We start from the raw sequence: 26,580 nt of genomic DNA, 5'->3' as shown, positions 1-26,580 counted from the left end.
ATGGGCAAAAGGCACATAAAAAGATGCAAAACATTGCTATCATCAGAGGGATGCAAATCAACACTACAACGAGATACCACCTCACACTTGTCAAAAGGATTGTCATCAGAAAGAATGCAAATAACAAATACTGGCGAGGAGGTGGAGAAAAGAGACCCCTCAGACATGATCAGTGGGAATGTGAATTGGTGCAATATGGTGGTTCCTCAAAAAACTAAAAGTAGAACTACCATAGGATCCAGGAATTTCACTTCTAGGTATATATCCTAAAAAACCGAAACAATAATTAGGAAAGATCCATGCACCCCAGTGCTCATAGCAGCATTATTTACAATTGCCAAGGAATAGAAGCAACCTAAGTTTCTACCAACAGGTTGAAAGGATAGCAGAGATGTGATGTGTACACACACGTGCACAAGCACGCATAGTACACTACTACTCAGTCATAAAAAAGAAGGGAACCTTGCCATCCGCAGCAACGTGGACGGACTTGGAGGGATCATACTAAGTAAAATAAGGACAAACACTGTGTGGTATCACTTAGGTGTAGAATCTCAAAATTACAGCAAACTAGTAAATATAACAAAAAAGCAGACTCAGAGCTGGAGGAGAAATTAATGGTTACTAGTGGGAAGGAGAGGGAAGGAGGAGGCATGGTATATGGGGAGAGGACTAAAAGGGACAAATATTAGGTAGATATATTGTGCAGCGCAAGAGAATATAGCCAATATTTTATTATAACTATAAACGGAGTATAAACATTAAAAGTTGTGAATCACTATCTTATATACCCATAACATATAATATTGTACTTCAACTATGCTTCAATTAAAAAAAAAATGGAAAAGGCATTAAATTTGTACTTCAACTATGCTTCAATTAAAAAAAAAGATGGAAAAGGCATTAAATTTGTACAATAAGATGTTTTGAGAGAGACCACATTCACATAACTTTTGTTATAGTCTGTGTGATTCATGGGGTCGCAAAGAGTTGGACACGACTGAGTGACTGAATTGAACTGAACTGATGGTTATAATTGTTTTATTATTATTGTCAATCTCTTAGTGCACCTGATTTATAAATTAAAGTCTATTATGGTTATGTATATATAGGAAAAAATATAGCATATATATAGGCTTCAGTCCTGCCTGCTTTCAGGCTTCCACTGGGGGCCTTGGAACGTTTCCCCAAGAATAAGGGGGGTGGCTACTGTATATAGTTTACACTATTTAAAGTGAATAAATTTAAGGGACTGGCCTCCTCCTTAAGCAGTGTCCCACCCGCTCGTTGCAGATGGTTGTGGAAACTGAGAAGTGCAGCATCTCCATGAAGATGGCGTCGCCCGAGGACGTGAGCGAGGTGCTGGCGCACATCGGCACCAACCTGCGCAAGATCTTCCCCGGCCTCTCCCCAGTGTGAGTTCTCCCGCGACCTGGCCCTCCCTCAGAGTGCAAACAGCCTTCCTCTTGCCCTTCATCGGGTTCCTCTCTCCTGCTTCCTTCGTCTTTTAAACGTTACACATCAAAACCCTGGCTCAATCCTGTTTCATGCCTGAGATTTTCTATGTGACTGTTCTTTAAAGAGCTGCAGTGAGGAAGGAGTTTGGTATTCCTTTAACTTCTCCTGCTAAGACTAAAATACAAACTTAAAAAAAATTTTTTTTTTTGTTTATTGGAATATAATTGCTTTACAATGTTGTGTCAGTTGCTGTACTACCAGGTGAGTCAGCCACATGTATACATATGTCTCTTCCTCTTGGGTCTCCCTCTAGGTCATCACGGAGCACACAGTCTGAGATTTACCCTAGTATGAATTTTACACACAGCTATTAGCAGAATGTCTGGGGCTGAACGCTCTATAGGAAGGCATCAAGTATCACATTAATGAAGAACTTTATTTTCTTCATTTTCCCTATTTTTTTTTCTGTTCAGTGAGAGGAAACTTACAAACAAAACTGAACGTCAAACATAGCCTCTTTTATTTTCCCCTCACTTTTCTGAAATACATGTTAAGGCTAGAAGTAAATTTCGCCTGGACATGTCCTCATATTATTTTCTCAAGCATTTTAAACCAGGATTATGTGCTTGGGTAACAGAGTTTGTACTTAGGGAGTTCATGGGTTGTTGGAAAAGGGGAGTTAGATTGACTGAAGGGAAAAGGCAGCTTTCCTACCCAACATCAACTCTGAGTGTCTTGTATCAACTCTGAGTATCTTGTGACTTTAATGTTCTGCTTGTACTTGTGAAGTTCCTTAATTGTATGCCACGCAGTTGGCCTGGAAAATGTATAATTCTATTGGTGTTGGTTGGTGTGACTAGAGAGATTTGAAGAAGGGGGTAAAATCTTTTCATCTATGTTCCCAGTAGTCAACGCTGTCAGGAAGGGAAATAGATCCATTACATGAATAATATAGAACAGCAAAAGAAAATAGGTCCCCGCAAAAGAAAATGACCCATTCATAGTAAGTTGGAGAATATGAAACTATACTTGGAATGCTCAAGCCTTGTGTGAGTTATTTGTCCATCAAATGTATCACCTGAGCTCATTGTGGGAACTTTGGGTCCTCAACCCCACCTACTTCCTTGCTCGGGTAGAGGCTGATCATTGAAGGAGAGTCTGAACAGGTATCAGGAGCTGGCCGAATCAGGACAAACACAGCCAGGGCCTCAGTTCACATAATCCGTTCTTGAATAATCTAAAGGTTGGCTATGTATAAATGAAATGATACCTGCCAGGAACTGAATTTCTAGTTTTACTTAAATCTAATTTTGAAAATAGCATCGATGATCAAAGTCAAATATATAGGGCTTCCATGGTAACTCAGTGGTAAAGAATCTGCCTGCCAATGCGGGAGATGTGGGTTTGATCCCCAATCTGGAAGGACCCCATATGCTGCAGAGCAACTAAGCCTGTGCACCGCAACAATTGAGCCTGTGCTCTAGAGCTTGGAAACTGTAACCACTGAGCCTGCATGTCATAACTCTCCGTGCCCTAGAGTCTATGCTCTCCAACCAGAGAGTCCACCTCAGCGGGAACTCTGTGCACCGCAACTTGAGAGTAGTTCCCACTTGCTACAGCTAGAGAGAGGCCAGCACATCAGCCAAGACCCAGCGCAGCCAAAATAAATACATAAATTAAAAGCCAAACATATAAAAATAGTATATAAATATCTATAACATACGACTAGTCCCCTTGAGTACAGTCAGAATGCAGGTAGGGAAAAAAATGAAGAAGTTTAATTAAAATTAAGGTTTTGCATCAGAATCTCTGCTGTATATATATATGTTTCCCTCTTCCCCTTTCCCTCCCTTACATCTCTCTTCTACTTCATTAAATAAGCAAAGTTTAATCTTCACATAAAATAAAATTTAAATAACATCGAGTCACTGTTAGCATTGTTTTGTCAACATTCCATCTTTGCTGTGTGATAGTCACTATCATTGGAGGCTTCATCTCGAAGGCAATGATACTGGGAGGAAACTAGGGGAAATATTTGTAGCAAGTGTTGTTTAATCCTTTTCACAGAGATGCTTGTAATGGCGTTTCCCTTCAGGAAGTTGTTTTGTGTTATGGCCTGCAGGACCCCTGGCTGTTCTCTAAAACCAAGTTAGGTTTTTTTTTTTTTTTTTTTTTAAACATTAAATTAAGTCATTAGGATGAGTTAGAACTAATTTAGAAGATGTTTGCTTGAAAACATAGATGAGTGAAAAACATAAGGAAAGTGAACCATCCTTAGATTTCAGAGAAAGGAAAAGCTCATTTAATTTGGGATGTCAAGAAAATAATGTTTGATTTGTGTCTGTTTTGATTTGTTTGGGCTTCTCTGGGGGCTCAGACAGTAAAGAATCTGCCTATAATGCAGGAGACTCGGGTTTCATCCCTGGATCCAGAAGATAACTCTGAAGAAGGGAATGGCTACCCACTCCAGAATTCTTGCCTGGAGAATTCCTTGGACAGAGGAATCCTGGCGGGCTACAGTCCATGGGGTCACAAAGAGTCAGATGCGATGAGCAACTAACACTTTCACACTTTTTCCTCTTTGTTTTGAGAGGTTGACTGTTGTTGTTGGTGGACCCCAGGGAGAGTTCTGTGAGAGAAATGGTAGAGGCTGGAGGCAGATGCGAGGGCAGGTGCAGCTGCAACTTTGCTTGCCTTAGAAGGACTGCAACTAGCCTCTTGGAGTTAGAATTGAGAGACTGCAGATACCACTGTGAGACAAAGATAAAGCTGCCTGCTGCTGCTGTTGCTGCTGCTGCATTGCTTCAGTTGTGTCCAACTCTGTGCGACCCCATAGACGGCAGCCCACCAGGCTCCCCCGTCCCTGGGATTCTCCAGGCAAGAACACTGGAGTGGGTTGCCATTTCCTTCTCCAATGCATGAAAGTGAAAAGTCAAAGTGAGGTCGCTCAGTCATGTCCAACTCTTAGTGACCCCATGGACTGCAGCCTACCAGGCTCCTCAGTCCATGGGATTTTCCAGGCAAGAGTACGCTGCCTGGAGAGGCCCAAATAAAAGCCTCTGGGATTGGCTGTAGGGAGCTAGTGAGGGCTTTTCAACTTTAGAATAAAATGACAGCTAATTTTAAGGGTGAGTCAGTCTTGTAACACTGCTTTATGAGCCTGGGGGAAGAGAGCCCCAAAATGGAACTGAAAGGTATCAGATTGTCTGAATATTTTGGGGGGGCAAGACTCTAGGCAGATTAATGTACTTCTCCATGCCTCAGTGTCCTCCTCTGTAAAATGGGAATAATGATACTCATGCAGTTTTGTGAGGATTAAATTAACTTCTGTTGACTGCTTAACAAATGCTCCACAAATCTTAGCTGAATAGCCTGCTATTGTCTTTACCAGGATGAAAGCCTCCATGTGGGGAAGGAAATAGGTGATGTTTGTAGGGAGATTCTTTGATGTTTATGAATTTTTAAATTATTTTATGTTTGTGTGTAAGTTGATTGCATTTCTTTAATTTGATTTTTTATTGTTAAATGTGGCCAATAACACCCTTTTTTAGGTAAGACAACAGTAACCTCCTAACATGATTTTCTTCTCAGGCTTTCAGCATGTTGGATTATTCTTTTTTTTTTTTTTAATTTAATTTAATTTTTTAAATTTTATTTTATTTTTAAACTTTACAATATTAGTTTTGCCAAATATCAAAATGAATCCACCACAGGTATACCCGCGTTCCCCATCCTGAACCCTCCTCCCTCCTCCCTCCCCTACCTTCCCTCTGGGTCGTCCCAGTGCACCAGCCCCAAGCATCCAGTACCGTGCATCGAACCTGGACTGGCAACTCGTTTCATACATGATATTATACATGTTTCAATGCTATTCTCCCAAATCTCCCCACCCTCTCCCTCTCCCACAGAGTTCATAAGACTGATCTATACATCGGATTATTCTTCCATATACGTGACAGTGTGAAAGTTGGCTGGGTATTAGTGTCAGTAAGTTAGGACAGTGCGTCTTTACTACCATGATAGAAATGATATTGCAAATCCCTCTTCAAGTCAAAAGCTGGTTAAGTTCAAAAAGGAAAAGGAAAGTGGAAGTCACTCAGCTGTCCGACCTTTTGTGACCTCATGACCATACAGTCCATGGAATTTTCTAGGCAAGAATACTGGAGTGGGTAGCCTTTCCCTTCTCCAGGGGATCTTCCCAACCTGGGGATCAAACCCAGGTCTCCCGTATTGCAGGAGGATTCTTTACCAGCTGAGCCACAAGGGAAGCCCAAGAATACTGGAGTGGGTAGCCTGTCCCTTCTGCAGTGGGTCTTTCCGACCCAGGAATCGAACCTGGGTCTCCTGCACTGCAGGCAGATTCTTTACCAACTGAGCTATCAGGGACGCCCTAAGTTTGAAAAGATGAGGTTATTATGAAGAGAAGAGTGGCAAAATGGGAGTTAATGGGTCAACAATGGAAAGGTGCTTTACAGACTCTGGCAGTTTCTATACTTTTCTAAAGAAATAGGTACCCCTTTGTGGTATCGTTTGTATCAATAAAACATGTCCTCTTCTGGAGACAGCTGCATGTTGTATAGGGTGAGCGCTGGAAATAAATTTTTGATAAACCAATTAATTGGATAAAAATAATTTTCAGATTTTTTTCCATGTCAACAATGTAAGTGTGAGCTTTGCATAGAGAGCAGGCATGCTTGTCACTGAGTTCACTGTTTTTGCCACATGAACTATTTTCTGACTCTTGTGTAAATTAAATGCACATAATCCCTGGTGGCTCACATGGTAAAGAATTCACCTGCAATACAGGAGACCTGGGTTCGATCCCTGGGTCGGGAAGATCTCCCGGTGAAAGGAATGGCTACCCACTCCAGTATTCTTGCCTGAGAATTCCATTGGACAGCGGAGCCTGGTGGGCTGTAGTCCATGGGGCAGCAAAGAGTCGAACACAACTGAGTGACTAAGAACACACAATGTAAATGTAGTTGGTTCAACTGTGTAGTGCCACCTATTAGTAAGTGGTAGGGTGTATTCCGTGGACAGAGGAGCCTGATGGGCTGCTGTCCGTGGGGTCACACAGAGTCGGATATGACTGAAGCGACATTGCATGCATGCATGCATTGGAGAAGGAAATGGCAACCCACTCCAGTATTCTTGCCTGGAGAATCCCAGGGACAGAGGAGCCTGGTGGGCTGCCATCTATGGGGTTGCACAGAGTCGGACACAACTGAAGCAACTTAGCAGCAGCAGCAGGATGTATTAATACATGTCCGTTTGCTAGGATTTTGGTTGACATGTTATGACATTTATTCTGATAGCAATTTCATGTCTGTCTTTCTGTCTTACATGCATGCCGTGTGTGTATGTGTGTGTGAGCATGTGTGAGCAGGTGCCTTGTGGTGCATACACAGAAGGCTCTTTGCTGTTACTTTGCTGCAGGCATAACTCATGTGGAATAGATTTTTCCTTTTCTCATTTTCTGTGTCTTGTGTTCGATATGAAAGAAACAGTTGCTGCCTTCTGGATGTTTAGTTCTTATGAGTTTATCTCTTGTGTAAATAAATACACTTGTTTCATGACACTCTTTTAGTCCCTGATACCTATTTTTTTTTTCACTTCTGAAAAATAGAAAAATGAGAACTGTTACAGAAGGAGAGCTACTTGGAAAAGCTCAGACAGATACTTTGGAAGGGTGGTTTTGAAGGCGAGGGAAAATGCCAGGTGTAGCCTCCTCAGGCAGGAAGCCTTTCATACGGATGTCTATACCAGCTGCTTCCCTCACCCTCCAGGTGATTTCTTCTGCCCCCAAGGGTGACTCTCTGGTGCTGTTTTGGGAATAAAATTAGACTCTGATTTCTGAACCAGATTAATTTATTTGCCACTATAATCCTAGGCTGCCATCTTCCTATTTCTAATCCTTCCAGCTTCCTGCCTTTTTTCAGTTTTTGACTAGCCGAATTTCATCCTGTGTGTCATTGAAACAACATGCTTTACAGTTCAGCCGAAATAAAGCAAGATTTTAGAAAAGAAATGTGATTTCAGATAAAGCCAGACATAAATCTAGTTTAGTGTGTCCATGGTTTACTTAATTCATCTGTGTAAATGCTTCTGCTTCCAACTGCTCCACTCTATCTTTGCGTAAAAGCTGGCTTTGCTTTCTTGTGGCCAGAAAATACCAGAATGATGGTACTGAAGAGGGTGAACCATTCAAATTGCCAGATTCTGTCATATCACTTTCATTAGGAACATCTTGTTAAACCCACAGTTGCCTCCAAATTGAGAACTTTCAGAATGGTGGGGGTTAATTACAGGTGTGTTCAGGTGAAATGGTGAAAAATTCTGCTGCATTAAGGGGATATCATAATTTACACAAGAATTTGAAGGAGTTAGTAGCATTTGACTTTAGTTGGTTATATCTGCACATGCTTCAATCATAAAGATTATAAAGAAGTAGGAGTATTTTTCAATGCTAGCAGAATGCTTGTACTTAAATGTTTGAGTAGGTATTTGAGGTTTTCTCTAGGAGTAGAACAGGCCAACGAGGCAACTTGTCAGACTCCAGCACATTTTATCTGGAATATTCATTCAATCAGAAAATGGAAGTGACTGGGAACATTTTTCTCTACAAGGTGACTGGAATTCATAAGGGTGAGAGTTATACACATAGCCATGCTTTTAACTCATTAAAGATTAAAATAATGTTCAACTAGCTTAAAAAAAAAGATTAAAATAATGTTTGATATGACTTAGTATGTTTATGTCACCACTTTGCATCCAGGGCCTGTCATGGTCCTGGGTGATTCCGAACTGCCAACAGCCTTCCTCACAGCCTGTGACCTCTTCCCTCCTCCCCACTTTACCCCTGATGGACACACCCTCGACCTGTCCTCTCCTGGCACGGCTTCTCCTGGGGGTGAAATCATCATTTCGTCATCTCTCTTGAACTACATACAGTCTCTAGTCTTTCACTTTCTCTTCCTTGGTACCCATACTTGGACTTTTGGGGGGCCTCCTGGCCGTGGATCCCTTGACTTTTGCCCTCTTTCCACTTCTTTCTACCTTCCCTTCCTTTCCTGTCCACCAAGCCCCACGGTGTCCATTACTTCAGCAGGGCCCTGTCAATATCCTCCACTCCTTCTGTCCCCACTGTGTTCCTGGCTCGCCTGCCTGGAAAGCCTGCCTTGTTGCAGCAAGCAGACTGCCTTACCTCCACCCACATTTGGGCAGCCGGGAGGTGCAGGAGAAGATCCCACAGCTGTTCAGCTTGCTGCCACCAGCAGTTCGGGACCTTCACTTTCCCTGGGCTCTTAACAGTCTCAGGAGGTTCTTTTTCATGTCTCAAGTTATTTACTCTCTTTCTTTCCAAAGTTTGCCCTGGCTTCTCCCTGACCCCTGCACATGTTTGTTTCCAGTGCTGTCTGTTCATCTGACACTCCTTGTGTAGTCTCTATGAGGCTCCTCTCCTCCTTGCCTGGAGAATGAAACCCCCCACCCCTTCATTTGACCTCTGAGGTATCCCCTGTGACCCGGTCCCCACTTAGCTCCCAGACTTCTCTGTCCCCTCCTCACTGTTGCACATAATTTGCTAACAGATTTGAACTGCGTTCAGTCTCTAGTAAGCACACGCTCCCTGGGATTGTAGTCCAGAGGAAGAGAGAGCAAGCAGAACAGCTCTTCCAGGGGGCAATGCTCAGGTTCCCGATGGATGTTTGTACTATTGAAGGATAAAAGAGGAGACTTGCACTTTAGTTCCTTGAAAATTAGTAATTTATATTTAATATATACATAATCTCATAAATTATTATTATTTTTTAGGTAATTTATTAAGTGGAACACACCAGTTTTTAACTACTCTAATAAAATTAATGTTATGAAAGAACTAAATGACATGGAGACTATTTGCATTGTTAGATACCTTTAATTGATTATTGTCTATAGTTCTCCAGCTCCCTAGTCTCAAAAAAAGATGGAATTATATTTACCAAAATGAAAATGATACCCATTCTTTAAAAAAAAAAAAAAGGTGTATCACAAAATAAACTTTTGAGTGCAATTCAGAAAACTTGATTTTTGAAATGTGGTGTTGTCGTCATTGTTGCCCTTACAGAAGAATCATGAAAAAAGTCTTCATGGAGCCATCTGAGCGACTGGCCAGCCTCCAAGCTCTGTGGGACAGCCAGACTGTGACTGAGCAGGGCCCCTGTGGTGAGCGTGCCTTTTAAAACCAAAAAATACATGCTTGGATGGATGCCCTTTTGCCAGGAAGCTAAGTCTATTCCTAGTGTGCTACCGTAAAGGTACAATTACTTTTAAGGTGTAATTAGCACCGCACCGACTTTAGATTGGTGGACAAACGTCCTATATTTAAGCTGTATTGCATCCTGCTATGTACTTACTATAAAACACGGGGGAGACTCTCTGCTGTTTTCCCCAAACGGAAAGAATAATCAGCATTGTTAACGTCGGCCATATTTAAGCTTTTAAATTTTACCTTAAAAATCATTTGGTCGAAAACCTGTCACACTTCTGTTGTCTGATTCAGGTGGATTTTCTCAGATGTATGCCTGTGTTTGCGACTGGCTTGGATTTTCATACAGGGAAGAAGTACAATGGGTAAGTGTATCTGTATGCATGCATGCACACAAACTGTCTCTCACACACCTGGAGAATATTCCAGGATTTGGCTTATTTCTCCTCCCCTCCATTCATTGCTTGCTTAAAAATCTTCCTTCTTCAGATTACATAAAAATCTGCCTGTGTCATTGTCTGATTCTCTCTGTGTCTCTCTTGCATCTCTGATCATTTGCGGGGACTATTTACATAACTAAATTGTTTCAAATAGGATGTGGATACAATTTATCTGACACAAGACACCAGGGAATTGAATTTACAGGACTTCAGTCATCTTGACCACAGGTAAGCTACTTATTTTTTCTTTCCTTTTTTCTCTCCTGATTTTGCTTTCAGAGCTGACCTTGTCTGTCAGTACTTACCTATGTTCATTATCTCCAGAGAATCCTTTCCTGAGGGGAATCAGGAGAACCTAAGAATCTCTGAATTTTGCTTTTTCCTGTTTCCTATGTGTTATTCACTATAAAGAGTTTGGAATGGGGGGGGGGTGCATGAGTGTACCTCAACTTATAAACTGTGGAAACAATTTAATTCTTGGGTTCTCATGCCAGCCCACAAGTCTATGTAATCTACCCTGTATATAAATTCTAGTACTATTTTGCCTAATTACCATTTAGAACATTTTTCTATGAGGGAACTTTGTGCTGAAATCCTAACAAATGACTTTTAGTTGACAATTTCTTTCTGTAACCAGGATGGCTAGGGTTTATATGTATATATTGGTGGAAATCAATTTTCCAGTATCTACCTTAATCATAAGGTAGATGATCATCCCCTCTCCAGACCTTATCTGGTCACTTATCCCAACCTATCTCAATCTTCTCAACCCTAGAGATGGTGCTGCCTATTTGTGTGTGTGTGTGTGTGTTAGTCGCTCAGTTGTGTTTGACTCTTACGACCGCATGGACTGTAGCCCAGCAGGCCCCTCTGTCTATGGGATTCTCTAGGCAAGAATACTGGAGTGGGTTGCTATGGGCAGATACGATAGCCCCATTGCAAGGAATCCCAGCTAAAGAAATCTTTTCTCTCTGTTTGGAATGGAGAGAGAAATCTGAGACTCCATCTGTATTTTTCATGCCAGTGGTCCCCAACCTTTTTGGCACCAGGGGCCAGTTTTGTGGAAGACACCAGTTTACCTCCTTCTATATGGCCCAGTTCCTAACAGGCCACAGACCACTCCATGGCCCAGGAATTGGAGACCCCTGTTTTAGGCCATTTGGACAATTGGAATTATAAAGAGGCTGATTGCCTCTTCTTACTGCTAGCATCTCACCCCCCAAATACCAATGCCACTTACCTGGCAGGAAATCCAGAGTTGTAGCAGGGTCCCTAAAGAGTTGTAACCAACTGAGTTGAGCAAAGAAGAAGTATATAGGGCAGATATGACTTGTCTCTGCACACCTTGGGCCTGTGGAGGACAGTGAAGCAGGCTCAGTCGTGTCTGTAGATACAGCTGAAATGCCTGAAGCCCCCAGTTCTCAAGCTTGGATATGACTGTTTTTTTTTTTGTGAAATCGGCAGTTTTCTCCTGCTTAGAGCCATTCTCCCTCCTTTTATATTTGCAGGAATGTCATACTCCCCATTTAGGCAAGGTGTTTTCTGTGTAGCTTATGAAAACGTGAACTGAGAAACAAAAAGGGAAGATATTTTACTTTGTGTTTTTTCAATAAAAACAGAATAGAGCATATAGAATAACATTAAAATAGGTAGGCCTACAGTATCCAATCTCTAGTCCCAGGATCTCTTTATATTCTTAAAAGTAGTTGTGCTTTTGTTTATGTGAGTTTTATCTTTTGGTACTTCTCATATTGGAAATTGAAACTAAAATAGAAAGGTTAAGTCCTTTGAAAATAACATGTTGGCATATAATAAGTTTATGTTAAACCTATTTTTATTAAAAAATGGGTTATAAAAGTAACTTTTCTGCTAACATAGATACCATTTTTATAAACAATAACTATATTCCATAACAAAAATCAGTCAGCAAGAAAGGTGGCATCAGTTTACCTTTTTGGCAGATGATTTTGATTTCTGATTTAATAGAAGGCAGCTGGATTCTCATATCTGCTGCTGCATTCAGTCCGTTAGGAAATGTGTTTTGACTGAAGAATTAGGAAGAAAGTCCAACCATATGCAGATGTGCAGTAAGGATGGAGTATTTTTAATCACCGTTTCACATGATTACTTGATGTTCTCTTTTGATACTTTACCACAACTCAGCAAGTGTTGGAATCTGAAGCCATTATCAGTGAACTTCACTCTTTTAGAAACTGTTGGTTTACTGAGTTATGCATCGCATGCAGATATTTCACCATTGTTCAATAGTGGGGAGAAACAAAGGCATTTTAAAACTATCACCACTGATCTTAATCAAAAAATCTTTAAGAATGGCAAGGCTTGTCATGCTCATAGTGGCAGATAAAAGTTTCCCAACATTCAAATTCTTGCTTTAGATATAATTTTACTATTGGAAGAAAGTGCTACCAGGTGATTTCCTTGCCGTGACTGGCTAACTTCTTACATTTTAGAGAAAATATCCGCCAACTCCTAAGTCTGAATAACCATACTTTGTCATTTTTTTCCATGGTGTTCCATGAGAAAATAGAGCTAGTTTTGCCAGTAACACTAACACTGAATGTAAAGAAATACTTTACATTGAGACAGTTATCACTTCGGTATATAGAGGAAGCAGGTTGTGTCGACTTCTGTGTTGTTGCACAGAGTATTTAAAAGGCATGTACTCAGGGGCTGAGATTTAATAAAAAGAGTACTTTTTACTTTTTCATCAAGGACGTTTTTGTAAATATTTATTTATTTGGCTGCACCAGGTCTTAATTATGGCATGTGGGATCTTTAGTTGTGGCATGCGGGATCTGGTTCCCTGACCAGGGATCGAACCTGAGCCCCTGCGTTGGGAGTGTGGAGTCTTAGCCACTGGATCACAAGGAAAGTCCCTCGTCAAGGACATTCTTAAATGACATTAACCTTCATTTGTGTGGCAGTGAAGAATATAGAGACAACTAGCACAGCTTGGTGCTACTGCCTTGGTTTGTGCTGAGGCACCAGCAGCTTTCGCCACCGTTGCTTTGGCACCATCCATGCAGTGTCAACATGTTGGAATGGACACATTTGTTTTAGTATTAGTATGAAGGTTTCTTTGAACTTGTGAACCTCTGAGTGAGTCATGAGGTTCCTGGGGTCCATGGACCATATTTGGAGAACATCCAGTCTGTAGGAATAAAAACATGTAGGGCAGCCTGAGGTGTTACTTCAGCTTTCATTTATTATATCCTTCATGATTTTTACACTGTTAATAGATTATACGTAGCATCAGTGCTAAACTTTCCAGTTAATCCCCTGTGCTTAATTTGGTGATTAAACTACATCTAACTGCTGTGCAGTGTGTGCTTGGTCATGTCTGACTCTCTGTGACCCCAATGACTGTAGCCTGCCAGGTTCCTCTGTCCATGGAATTTTCCAGGCAAGAATACTGGAGTGGCTTGCCATTTCTTTCTCCAGAAACTGTATGTGGAGAAGCTACCAAATACAGTTACTTGAAATAGGTAGAGTACTATCCACATCAAGAATCTTTGTCAAAACTTAGAATTTTCCTATGAGTAGATTTTTCCTAATTCCTTAGCTGGAGAATTTTTATTTCACCACTAAATACTGCATTAATGGGATGAATCTATAGAACTTCCCAGGTGGTACAGTGGTAAAGAATCTTCCTGCCAGTTCAGGAGGCGCAAGAGATGTGGGTTCCATCCCTTGGTTGGGAAGATCCCCTGCAGAAGGAAATGGCAAACCACTCCAGTATTCTTGCCTGGAAAATTCCTTGGACAGAGGAGCCTGGTGGGCTATAGTCCGTGGGGCTGCAAGAAGTCAGACATGACTGAGCGCAAGTCATCATCTACTTTTCTTACTTGCTTAAGGGCTTGAAGAACTTTTTTTTGTTCCTGAGACTCTGAATTAGAAACTGGAAACATTTTCTAGAGAGGGCCAGATAGTAAATGTTTTAGGCTTTTTGAGGCAAACAGTCACTATTGCAATTATGCATCACAGCTGATGTAGCTTGAAACAATTCTAGACACTGTAACTGAATGAGTGTGACTGTGTTTCAATAAAACTTTCTTTGCAAAAATACATGTTGTGGACTGTAGCTTGCTGACTCCTGCTGTAGATCAGTGGCTTCTGATGTGGGATGTATATAACCAACGGATATGCAAGATGAGCTGCAAAAAACATTATTGTTGACTCCTTTTAAAGTTTATTGTCTTAGTTTTATAACATACATAATCACAATTATATATTTAGTATATAATAACTGAATCTTAAAAATTCAGAGTTCTCAAAGCTTTTTAACCACAGCGAGCTTGTTTAATAAAAATGGAGACCACTGCTCAAGTCGTGTCTGACTCTGTGCGACCCCAGAGACGGCAGCCCACCAGGCTCCCCTGTCCCTGGGATTCTCCAAGCAAGAATGCTGGAGTGGGTTGCCATTTCCTTCTCCAATGCATGAAAGTGAAAAGTGAAAGTGAAGTCACTCAGTTGTGCCCGACTCTTAGTGACCTCATGGATTGCAGCCCACCAGCCTCTTCCATCCATGGGGTTTTCCAGGCAAGAGTACTGGAGTGGGGTGCCATTGCCTTCTCCCCCAGTCCTGTTAGATGGCCTGTATTAACAGTATTTTTCTAACCAAGTTGCAACCAGTTATGTTGGATGAACATTTCTCTATATTAGAATGAGCATGCTTACTCATGAAGGAACAGTCTGTACTTAAAGGGCACAGTAGTTTGGAAGAATTCATAATGGCAGAATTTGAGTGTGATATGGGTCATTTGAGAGGTTTTACAACAAGCCATGTTGGTACTTTTCTCATTTGGGTATGAGTTAGGGAGAAGAGTGGAGGAATTAGAGGTGCAAGAGGAAAGATGACATGGGTTGCATGTTCTGGAGTTTTTTAGAAAATACAGGCAGTAGTTACCAAATGTATCAATGAATTTTCCACTGTGGCCGTCAGCTCCCATGTATCTCTATTTGATCATAATTCAGATACAAATAAGCAGTTTTGTTTACAGTTTACATTTATTTAAGTGAGATTCTGCATGCTTTTATATGTAGCTGTCCCTGAACCTGATCATTTCAGCTGACTTCCTTCTGGAAAGCCATAGACCTTTCATATAATCAGTCTGAATGTTCTCCTGATTGTCTATCACTCAGAGTTTTATTTTCTCATCCCATTCTTTCTCCCCATTGCATTTGGTCATCAGAGGTAGAAACATCCATTCTTAAGGGTCCTTGAAATCATTAGTGCTCCCACAACAGAAGTTTCATGAGGGCTGGGCTCTCTCTGTCTTGTTCACACTATATGACTCGATGCTCTGAAGTCAAACCAGTGGCTCAGGGAGGATTTTCAAGGGAAACTGAACTGCTCTTGGGGAGTAGATCTGAATCCTGGGAGGCTGAAGGGATTAATTTTTTAAAAGTCCATCGGATTACTCAAATACCTTCTTTCCCATACTCAAGTTGATCATTATTCCTGTCATGGCACTCTTCAGCCAGCTTTGCTCTATGTTACCTACTCCAATCCAGGGCTGAATCCTGTCTGGATTCCTATAAAATTCTGTGTGTTTCTTTCAGTTCACCCACCCAGATCATTGTCTTTTTGCACTCAGGAGTTCGTAGCTTCCTTTTTCTAGGACCAGCTCAGATCCAAAGTGGAAGGTCTGGTTGTTGTGTGTGGTACTGATGTTAATGCTGCAGATCTTGTAACAGGGAAACCAAACGTGGTATTGGCAGCTTTATCATCTGGAACACAGGATGGAGGAAACAGTAATCCCTATGTGACCCCATCACAACTCCTAGGAGATGGATTTGGAAGAAGGTGTGGGTCTAGGGACGGGGCGGTGCCCTTGTCATTATTCTCATCACAGAGACCTTATTAACTGTGAGAACTGTACACACTTATTAACTGTGGCTCAGATGGTAAAGAATCTGCCTGCAATGTGAGATACCTGGGTTCGATCTCTGGGTTGGGAAGATCCCCTGAAGAAGGGAATGGCTACCCTTCCCTGTAGCCCTTACAGTTCATAGGGTCACAAAGAGTCAGACGTGACTGAAGTGACTGAGCACACACACACGCACTAATATATTAGCACAGTAGTGCATGTATATAATTTATAGATAAACACAGATTTGGGGGAGATGTGTTTTTCTTACAGAAAAACCCAAACAAAGTTTTTGGTCAGTCGTGTCGCAAAGACTCAGACACAACCGAGTGATGGTTAGTCGTGGAAGCCTTTACAGGAAAAAGTCATGAAGTCACTTTTGGCAATTTCCATCCAAGCATTGCCCAGGAGAAAAGGGCACTAAGCCAACAGAGTTTCAGTATATTGACTCCTTTGTGGATAAACCTATTCCTATTTTAAGATGAATTCATCAGCTATTTAAGTCTAATACCATTAAAATTTGGATTTATCTAAAAAAAAAAAAAAAAAGTAGGACCAGAGACCCTATTGTTGCTGAATAAGCATTCAAGTGTGAGGATGACAGCGATCATGCCGAATCCAGCCAGTTAGTCTCTGGAGAAGAATAGGAATTAGAAAGTGCTTGGAAAATGTCCATTCAGTTATTATTCATAGCTTCCAAATTTTTTTTTAAGCACATTCTTAAAATTTGTTCTAGGTTAGGTTATCAATGGGCCAAAAAGACGCATAGATTGAAGAAGGCTTTGTTATACATTTCTCATGGGTGCTCTCAACAGTCTGTGAGCTGACATGTTAAAAATGTAATTACACTGTAATTTGGAGCGGCAGGGAATGATGAGGGTAGAGGTAGTGGTGCTGAAGAGAAGAGAATATATAGCTTTAACCACATCGATTTTTCTTGTTCCCTGAAGATTTTGCAGAGGAGCTAATCTTATCCATCCTCTAAAGACTCAGCGACATGCATCATTGAGCCTAAACTTGGCTCATGAGAGCCCAGCCAGCAGTTCATCCCTTTCAGATTCATGTTTTTGTGTTGTCATATTTGATACTCATCAAGGTGACATTCACGCGCCTGAGACTTTCACGGAAGAGTTTGGATTAATGTTTGGCAAGGTTGTCCTGAAGCACTGGTTTAATTCTTTCCTAATCTAAGCTCCTTGTCTTTATTCTTGCTCTCACTTAAAAAAGGAAGAAATGCTGTTTGGAGTGTGGAATCAGGTGTGAAGAGCCTTAGCTTCTGTTTCCATTCTTGAGTGAATGAGTGAGTGAAATCACTCAGTCGTGTCCGACTCTTTGCGACCCCGTGGACTGTAGCCCCCCCGGCTCCTCCATCCATGGGATTCTCCAGGCAAGAATACTGGAGTGGGTTGCCATTTCCTTATCCATTTCTATAAATAATTCTATAAAACAGTGGACTCCAGCCTGGGTCAGATGGACTGTGTGGTGAACACAGTTGATATATAGAAGAGCGTGGAGAAAGTAGTAGAACATATTTTATGCTTATTTTGTTCTTCTCTATTTTGTGTGTGTGCATGTATTTTTTTTTTAAATGAGCCCCCTAATTGGCTCGGAGAAGGCAATGGCACCCCACTCCAGTACTCTTGCCTGGAAAATCCCATGGACAGAGGAGCCTGGTAGGCTGCAGTCCATGGGGTCGTGAAGAGTTGGACACGACTGAATGACTTCCCTTTCACTTTTCACTTTCATGCATTGGAGAAGGAAATGGCAACCCACTCCAGTGTTCTTGCCTGGAGAATCCCAGGGATGGGGGAGCTTGGTGGGCTGCCATCTCTGGAGTCGCACAGAATCGGACACGACTGAAGTGACTTAGCAGCAGCACCTAGTTGGCTCAGTGGATAAAGAACCTGCTTGCAATGCAGGAGACACAGGAGATGTGGGTTCAATCTCTGGGATGGAAAGATCCCCGGGAGGAGGAAATGGCAACCCACTCCAGTATTCTTGCCTGGAGAATCCCATGGATAGAAGACTATGACAGGTTACAGTTCATAGGGTCACAAAGAGTCAGACGTGACTAAAGTGACTGAGTGCACACACACACACTAATATATTAATACAGTAGTGCATGTATATAATTTATAGATAAACACACAGATCTGGGGGAGATGTGTGCTCAAAATACTGAGTTGGCCAAAAAGTTTATTTTGGTTTTTCTTGCAGAAAAACCCAAACAAAGTTTTTGGTGAGCCTGATACTTTCCAGTTAGGAGTGAATGGTCAAAAAATTTAGAGGCTACTGGTTTAGGCCTCTGGCATTGTCCTCATCTGTAAAGTGTCTCACATTGGCATGTCCTTCACAGAGTCAGTGAGTGGTCCAATTTATCATTTAATAATCTATAGGACATACTTCTATATAAATTAGAGTATCAGGCAGGATTGGTGTTCCATGACATCTACAATTTTTTAAAACTCTCTAACTCCTAGTTTCCAACTAGATATAAAGGAAAAGAGTCTAACTTATCCCCAGAAAGACTATCAAATGAATATATCGGGAAAATATGTCTGTAGTTCTGAGTTTTACCAGCCTTTCTGGAAGAGAGCATATTTCACTGTGTGCACACAGCAAGCAGAAGAGTGGCCAGACTCTGCATTCTTGCATGAAATACCTCCTGCAAGCTTGTAAACATTTGTAAGATTTTTTGGGGGGAGCTCTTCCATTCTGCGGTGTGTGGATACACTACAGATGATCACGATGTTGTTCATTGGATTTTTACTCTCTATCTTTGTGCTTTTCTGACATCTATTTTGGGGCTTGCTGGACATCTTTCAAATTTGTTTGTTGATGCTCTCCTGGACTTTTCACACTATTTAAAAGTCACAGTGTTTTTATAGTTTCAACGAGGAGAGGCAGGCAGTGGGGAAGAAAGACTAAGGAGGGAAATCTGGCCCCAAAATAACAACTGGAAAAATTAAATTCTTACTAAGTCATATAGATCAGAAAGATTAGAAATTCTAATTCAATAGATTATCCGGAATCGAGAATTGCAGAGAAATTTAGCAAGTGATTGAGACTCTGAATTGCTTGCCAGCTTCTTTGTTTTTGCATTTTAACTTCTTTTAGTAGCCCTCAAATATGAGTTTATTTTTGATGTCCAGAGGAGCAAGAACACAGTCTTTTTGAGACATCACCTCAGAATATGTCTTAGGATCGGCTTTCAAATTAGGAGCTAAGTGGTTGTCCAAATGTGATGAAAGGGGTTTGGAATTTTTGGTCTGGAAACCCATGGATATAACCACCCTGGATTCCCCTGTAGAGTAGATTGAAGACTTTTGACAGTATGGAAAGTAAGTGACTTATTAGTGAGATGATAGCACAGTGGTTAAGATAATCAGGTCATAGGTCACACCGCCTGAAATCCTGTCTCTTTCCAGACTAAACTTTGTGACCAGCTCTCTAACCTCTCTGCGCCTTGGGAGAGGAGGGTGGGTCTCCATCTGTGGAATGGATGACAATGCCTCCCTCCTGGGGTTATTAATGAATGTACCGCTGCTGCTGCTAAGTTGCTTCAGTCGTGTCAGACTCTGTGTGACCCCGTAGACGGCAGCCCACCAGGCTTCCCCATCCCAGGGATTCTCCAGGCAAGAACACTGGAGTGGGTTGCCATTTCCTTCTCCAATGCATGAAAATGAAAAGTGAAAGTGAAGTCGCTCAGTGGTTCCCGACTCTTAGCGACCCCATGGACTTCAGCCTACCGGGCTCCTCTGTCCATGGATTCTCCAGGCAAGAGTACTGGAGTGGGGTGCCATTGCCTTCTCCATAATGTATGTACATGCTAGTACATAAAAATGTTTAAATGAATGTTTGCTATTTTTATTTCCTTAAAGACTTGCCCTGTTTTTAAATAAGCAACTCTATAAAGTGACTAGTTTTCTTAACTGAAAGGAAAAGTTTAAGACTTATAAAACCTTTTATTACAGAAAATCTTTGATGTTCAGAGATTGTTTTATGGTCTTTTCTGTGTTGCTTCTGTTTTGTTAGTTGTATGCTGGTATTTTCTTCTAGAAAGATATAAGTGAAAAACTTGGTTCTTTTGAGTTTTAAGGGAAAGTTTGGATAATTTGAGGTGTCAACTGCAATGAGAAGTAAGAACCCCAACTTTTATTACCAACCCCAGCTAGTAGCTAGGTTGACAACACTACCACACCAACTCTGTATGTAGTACATTTACATCAGGAAAAAGTTAAGGTGTAGGAGCTGTCTTGTCTCAATTCAGCAGAGTATTAAGAAACAGTTCAGCCCCATGACCCCAAAGGATATTCACACTGGATCTTCCTTTTCAGTATTTGCAGTCTTAAAATGTTTTTGCTCCCACTTTAAGGGTCACATGAGATCATACATGAAAACACTGTTGCCAGGTTGCCAGTACTCATCAGAGGCTTCCCTCAACTGCTGTAACTCTTCAAGGCTAACTTCAGATCAAAAGCCACATGGTAATGAAGAATCCATTAGGAGGTCAAAGCAAAACATCAGTTCAGTTCAGTCACTCAGTCGTATCTGACTCTTTGTGACCCCATGAATCACAGCACACCAGGCCTCCCTGTCCATCAACAACTCCTGGAGTTCACTCAAACTCATGTCCATCAAGTCGGTGATGCCATCCAGCCATCTCATCCTCTGTCGTCCCCTTCTCCTCCTGCTCCCAGTCCCTCCCAGCATCAGAGTCTTTTCCAATGAGTCAACTCTTCGCATGAGGTGGCCAAAGTACTGGAGTTTCAGCTTTAGCATCACATAGTGGGATGCAAAATAGAAGGCGCAAACTGATGGTAAAAAGCTGTTAACAGCATCCCCCCATGAGAAAATCAGTCAAGACGACCAGCCCAAGCGTGTGGAATACTTTCTACGTTATGTAATATAATCAGTACATTATAAAATATAATCATTATGTAGTAATAAACACTACTTAATGAAAACATAGGAAAGGATTGGTCCTGAGCAACACAGACGCTGTCAGGGAAACCCAGGGAGTTCTTTGCAGTGCATTTGCATTTCCGGCCTCATTTACGAGGAGACCCGAGGCGTGTTGAAGGTGTTTCTGGAGAATGTAATTCGGGACGCGGTCACCTACACAGAGCACGCCAAGCGCAAGACGGTCACTGCCATGGACGTGGTCTACGCGCTAAAGCGGCAGGGACGCACCCTCTACGGCTTCGGAGGTTGAGCTGCTGCCCCTGTGCTGTGTGTGACGACAATCTCTGCAGTGCAGTGATATCAGTACAACATGTCAATGCAAATTGAGTCTTTATCCAAGATTTGCTTCTGTGCCCACTTGTAACTGTGCTCTAAGAAGGCCATCCTGGAAAATGAACTCTCGGAAATGAAATTAGTTACTTACATCTTGTGTATTTTCTGTTTAAGTGGGGCCTAATCAGAGGGTGAGGGAGACAGGCACAGGGAGAGTGGGCTGACAGCTGTCACACGATTACCTGGTCTAACCTGGTGTCACACGGCGACACTGGTGGACATCTCCATCTGTGTTGTTTCCAGTGTTTGACAATTATGAATATAGCTGTTATGAACCATAATACATACATTTTTATATAAACGAAAGTCTTTATTTCTCTTGGGTGAATACCCAGGATTGAGATTGCTGAATCATGGTATGTCTTATTTTTGTCATTCAGTCACTAAGTCACGTGCGACTCTTTGTGACCCCATGGACAGGTGGTTCTGTGGTAAAGAATCCGTGTGCCCATGCAGGAGATGTGGGTTCATTCCCTGCGTCTGGAAGATCCCCTGGGGAAGGAAATGGCAACCCACTCCAGTATTCTTAATGAGAAATCCCATGGATACAGGAGCCTGTTGGGCTACAGTCTGTGGGGTCGCAAAAGAGTTGGACATGACTTAGTGACTAAACAACAATGGTAAAAGTGTAAATAAAACTTCATAATAAGACGTCGTCAAACTGTTGTCCACCTTGAGCGTGCCATTTGCTTTCCCAACAGCAGTGTATAAAGTTTCATTTGCTCTGCACCCTGGTTAACACTTAACATTGTCACTTTTTTTTTAAAAAAAGCAATTCAGTAGGTTTCCGGTGGCATCTTATTTTGGCTTTAAATTGCATTTCTCTAATGGCTAATAATTTTTAGCATCTTTCATGTGCTTATTTTTGGAGAAGGCAATGGCACCCCACTCCAGTACTCTTGCCTGGAGAATCCCATGGACACAGGAGCCTGGTGGGCTACAGCCCGTGGGGTCGCTAAGAGTCGGACACGACTGAACGACTTCACTTTCACTTTTCACTTTCATACATTGGAGAAGGAAATGGCAACCCACTCCAGTGTTCTTGCCTGGAGAATCCCAGGGATGGCGGAGCCTGGTGGGCTGCCATCTATGGGGTTACACAGTCAGACACGACTGAAGCGACTTAGCAGCAGCAGCATGTGCTTATTAACCCTCAGTGTATTTTGCTTGATGAAGTATCTGTTTCGATCTTTCTGCTCCTTTAAAACACTTGAGTTGTTTCTGTTTATGGACTTCTAAGAGTTCTTTATACATTTTGAGCAACAAGTCCTTTGTCAGAAATGAGATTTGCAAATATTTTCTTCCAGAATATGGTCATCTTACCTTTCTTTTAATAGCATCTATTACAGAGTAAAAGTTTTTGATTTTGATAAAGTCCAGTTGATTTATTTTTTTCTTTTATGGATCGTGATTTTGGTGTCAGATCTAAAACCTCTTTGATTAGGCCATTCTTTGCTTTGATGACCATCTCTTCTGGGATGGTAATGTGTTTCTCATCTAGAAGGCTCACTTCCTGTAAGGATCTTTCCTGACTGAAGTCTTTTCATAATTGTGTCTCTTATTTGCACCGTAGGGCTGCATATTCGCTCTATAGCAGAGGGGTTATTTCACTCTATTATAGTTGCTTTTATTTTTTGCTAAGCTGTGCTAGGTGGTGAGTATCACAAGGGGAGGGACCATTTTGCCATGTTCATTGTTGCCTCAGTCCAGTGATTCATGCACAGTGGGTGGCACTCATCGAACAAATGAATGGAGTTGCTGGGCATTTTCGGGTTCCTGTGCCTTTGTACGTTGTTGTTATTGTTTAGGCACTCAGTCCTGTTCTACTCTTGCGACCCCATGGACTGTAGCCCCCCAGGCTTCTTTGTCCATGGGATTTTCCAGGCAGGAATACTGGAGTGGGTTGCCATTTCCTTCTCCCGGGCATCTTCCTGACCCAGGGATCGAATCTGTGTCTCCTGCATTGGCAGGCAGATTCTTTATTGCTGAGCCACCTGGGAAGCCCAACTTTGCACATCCTGTTTCCTAATTACTCACAATGCTCTATTTCCCTTTCCCTGACTGGTTGGCTCCTCCCTATCTCTCAAACCTTGCAGACCCTTCCCCATTTGCTCCAGGCTGAAGTATTCATGTCCTCCAATGGTCTTAGGGCACTTGGAACACGCTCGCTTTTTCTGTGGTGCTGCAGATAGCCGAGGTCTTTCCACCACTGGAAGACAAAGAGTTGCTCGTATTCGTCACTTAACCCTCAGAGCCTAATATCCCTACCCAGGACTCAGCAGTACTCAATAAATGTTTATTGAATGAATTATGATGTATATTTGTCTTTTTCTAATTTATTTTTGACATTAAAAAGCCTAGGCATTAACATAATTTAGAGAAACGTTGTGGGCAGACCACGCCAACACGCATGAGTCCCATCATTTTTGTAGACAGTTTTTGCTATAACAAAGTTTTATACCATCCATAGGACATAGTTTTATAATTCCTTTAGGTTATGAATATGGATCATTATAGACAAATTTGAAAATATAGTACAAGATTTGTGTTCAAAAAAATTCATATCATCTTTAATGCTACCACCCAGGCAAGGTGTCTGCATAACATTTTGCTGTACTTTTCTTCTGGGGGGAAAAAATGTGTCTATATTTGTGAGCATTTATGTCTATTATTTTATATGTCATTTTTACCAGTTACGCTCATTGACTCTGATCACACAAATATGCACCTGGAATGCTGTGTATTTTTAAAATTGAATCTTGGACTCCAAGCATTTCTGGTATCATTAAGAATTGGATTTGACTTTGAGTGTAACAGAATATTTTCAAGGTTTTTACATGTCATATGTAGGATGATGCTGCCTACCCACTGCTTAACGTGAAACCTGATCCTGTTAATGATGTGCCCTTTAACTCCTGAAAATGAATTCATTATGACAAAAGCCAGCTGTACTTCAAATCTCATCAGGTGACATAACACACAATAAAGAGGTTTTGAAGCCTAGTCTCTACTTGACATTAAGTCCACAAAAGGAGATGCAGTGAGAATGATTTGCTATCATTCCTGAGTGATGAAGTAAGGGAGAGGACTCTCAGATAACATGGGCTTTGAGGGCCCTGTATTATAAGGTGGAATTCACTCTGAGAGAAGCTACAACTGTCATTAGACATCAGGGAGAAATGCCGAGACTTGTTCTGAGCGATTGGTTGGTGGAGAGAGACGAGAGAGTGGAGACCCTAAAACCACTATGGCAAGGGTAGTTGTTCTTGTTTTTTAATTTGAAACTTGTTTATTTTAATGTAAAACTTAGCAAGTTTAATAAAGAGGCTTTTTGCTGGAAAAGATGGCATAATTCTTTGGCTTTTTTTTTTTTTTTTACCACCTGTGGATGCTCATTTCACCTTTTAAAGCAAATCTGATGAAACTACACACACGGGCTTTAGAAGCTGGGTTTTGACTGTAGTGGTGTCCAAAGGGACCTACATTTTCACTGTAGGTCTCTTAGCATCTGTTTCTTCATCTGTAAAATGCAAACAATAAAACCTTCTAAGGTTGTTTTGAGATTTAAATGAGTTAGTCTATGTAAAATGCCTATCATGGGGCCTGGTACCTTGAAGTTTGAAAAAATAGTGATTTTTCAGCTGTCTTTCCACCTTCTGCCTTTCATTTCTGTTTCAGTAAAAATTTGTGCATTTGCTACTAGTGATGCCCTGAGGATAAAATTGGTATTGCTTCCCTGTAGCCAAAAATCTAAAGAAGACAGGAACGTGGCTTTCAAAGAACTTACAACCTGGGGTGATAAGGAATAGATGTTTAAACATCAAACTATACTATAAGGCAGAATAAAATAAATGCTAAACAGAGGTGTAAATAATGTGCTGGTGGTGGTGACCTAGGGAACTTATAGAGGAGAGGATTATGATATAGGCATTGAAGGATACATGGATTTTCATAGCTGAACACAGCAGGAAAAGATAATTCTGATTGTGAAACTGCATGATATGTTTGAGTAGTGAATTGTCTGCTTTTTGGCTTGAGCATGAGTGAGGGGCATGTTGTGTAGAGGTCAGGCTGGAATGATAGTGTGGTGGCTGATCTCTGACGCGAATAGCTTCACTCCATGGCTGAAGAACTTGTATGAAGCGTAAGACAAAAAAGCAAAAACCCAAGCGACAGAAAAACACTTGGGCTATCTCATGTGTATAATCAGTACTAAGAACTGCAAGAAAGATACCAAATGGTTGTAGGATGCTTGCTAATAAGCATTGGGGATCCCATCTGATGTGACTTATTTTAAGACTGGTACTGTCCTTGCTTGCCATATAAACTCCTCTAGCCAGAGAGCATATGATATACTTGATGAAGGATTTATGAAGGAGCAATGTAAAGAAATAAGAGTTGTTAGTATGGAATTGGGAGAAGGAATGGCAACCCACTCCAGTACTCTTGACTGGAAAATCCCATGGACGGAGGAGCCTGGTGGGCTGCAGTCCATGGGGTCGCTAAGTGTTGGACATGACTGAGCGACTTCACTTTCACTTTTCACTTTCATGCATTGGAGAAGGAAATGGCAACCCACTCCTGCGTTTTTGCTTGGAGAATCTCAGGGACAGGGGAGCCTGGTGGGCTGCTGTCTATGGGGTCGCACAGAGTCAGATGCGACTGAAGCAACTTAGCAGCAGCAGTATGGAATTAGACATAAGCTATCTCTTAGAGCAAGGAGGGTCTCTAAGCAAACACTGCTACCAACCTCTTTTCCTTTGGAAATAGAAATGAGAGTCCATAGAGGTAATTTATCTTCAACTTTAAGGAATTCTGTTTATATCATTCTGAAGGTCTGTCCTAAAGTATGTAATTATTGTTTAGGGGTTGCAATAGGTTTAGCTGAATGTTGTGCTTGTAAATAATAGAAATTAACAAGTGGACTTTGATGTTATGGATTAAAAATCAGACATCAATATGGCTATTGTAAGAGATGTTCATATATTTTGTTATTTCCACTTCAGGGACTTAATACCTATAATTGCTGCTCTGGAATACAATCAGTGGTTCACTAAGCTGTCCTCTAAGGATCTAAAACTGGTAAGTAATTGAAAATGTTGCTTAGCTTTGCTGAATTTCAAAAACCTGAAAATTATAAAAAACAAAAAACAGACACATATTTGTTTTTCAACGATATTGGTGAGCTGAATACATGTTATTTCTAGGGAAATATGTTCCTATAAATGATCTGCAGAACATTTTACAA

General features: G+C 41.4%; 1 protein-coding gene across 7 annotated transcripts in view; it reads left to right on the top strand.

Annotated features, from left to right (window-relative positions):
* Positions 1-26,580, top strand: part of CARMIL1 (capping protein regulator and myosin 1 linker 1) — a 308,279-nt gene that overhangs the window by 144,515 nt on the left and 137,184 nt on the right. For all 7 annotated transcript variants that reach the window (XM_027524071.1, XM_027524067.1, XM_027524073.1 and 4 more), the window contains exons 5-9: positions 1,294-1,415; positions 9,563-9,660; positions 9,998-10,068; positions 10,298-10,371; positions 26,339-26,414. In XM_027524071.1, the coding sequence (XP_027379872.1) occupies positions 1,294-1,415; positions 9,563-9,660; positions 9,998-10,068; positions 10,298-10,371; positions 26,339-26,414 (441 nt within the window). The remainder of the gene's footprint in view (positions 1-1,293; positions 1,416-9,562; positions 9,661-9,997; positions 10,069-10,297; positions 10,372-26,338; positions 26,415-26,580) is intronic.

Source organism: Bos indicus x Bos taurus, chromosome 23 (genome assembly GCF_003369695.1).
Source record: "Bos indicus x Bos taurus breed Angus x Brahman F1 hybrid chromosome 23, Bos_hybrid_MaternalHap_v2.0, whole genome shotgun sequence".
Classification (NCBI taxonomy): Eukaryota; Metazoa; Chordata; class Mammalia; order Artiodactyla; family Bovidae; genus Bos; species Bos indicus x Bos taurus.
Note: the sequence above shows the minus strand (reverse complement) of the source record. Positions and strands in the feature narration are given on the sequence as shown.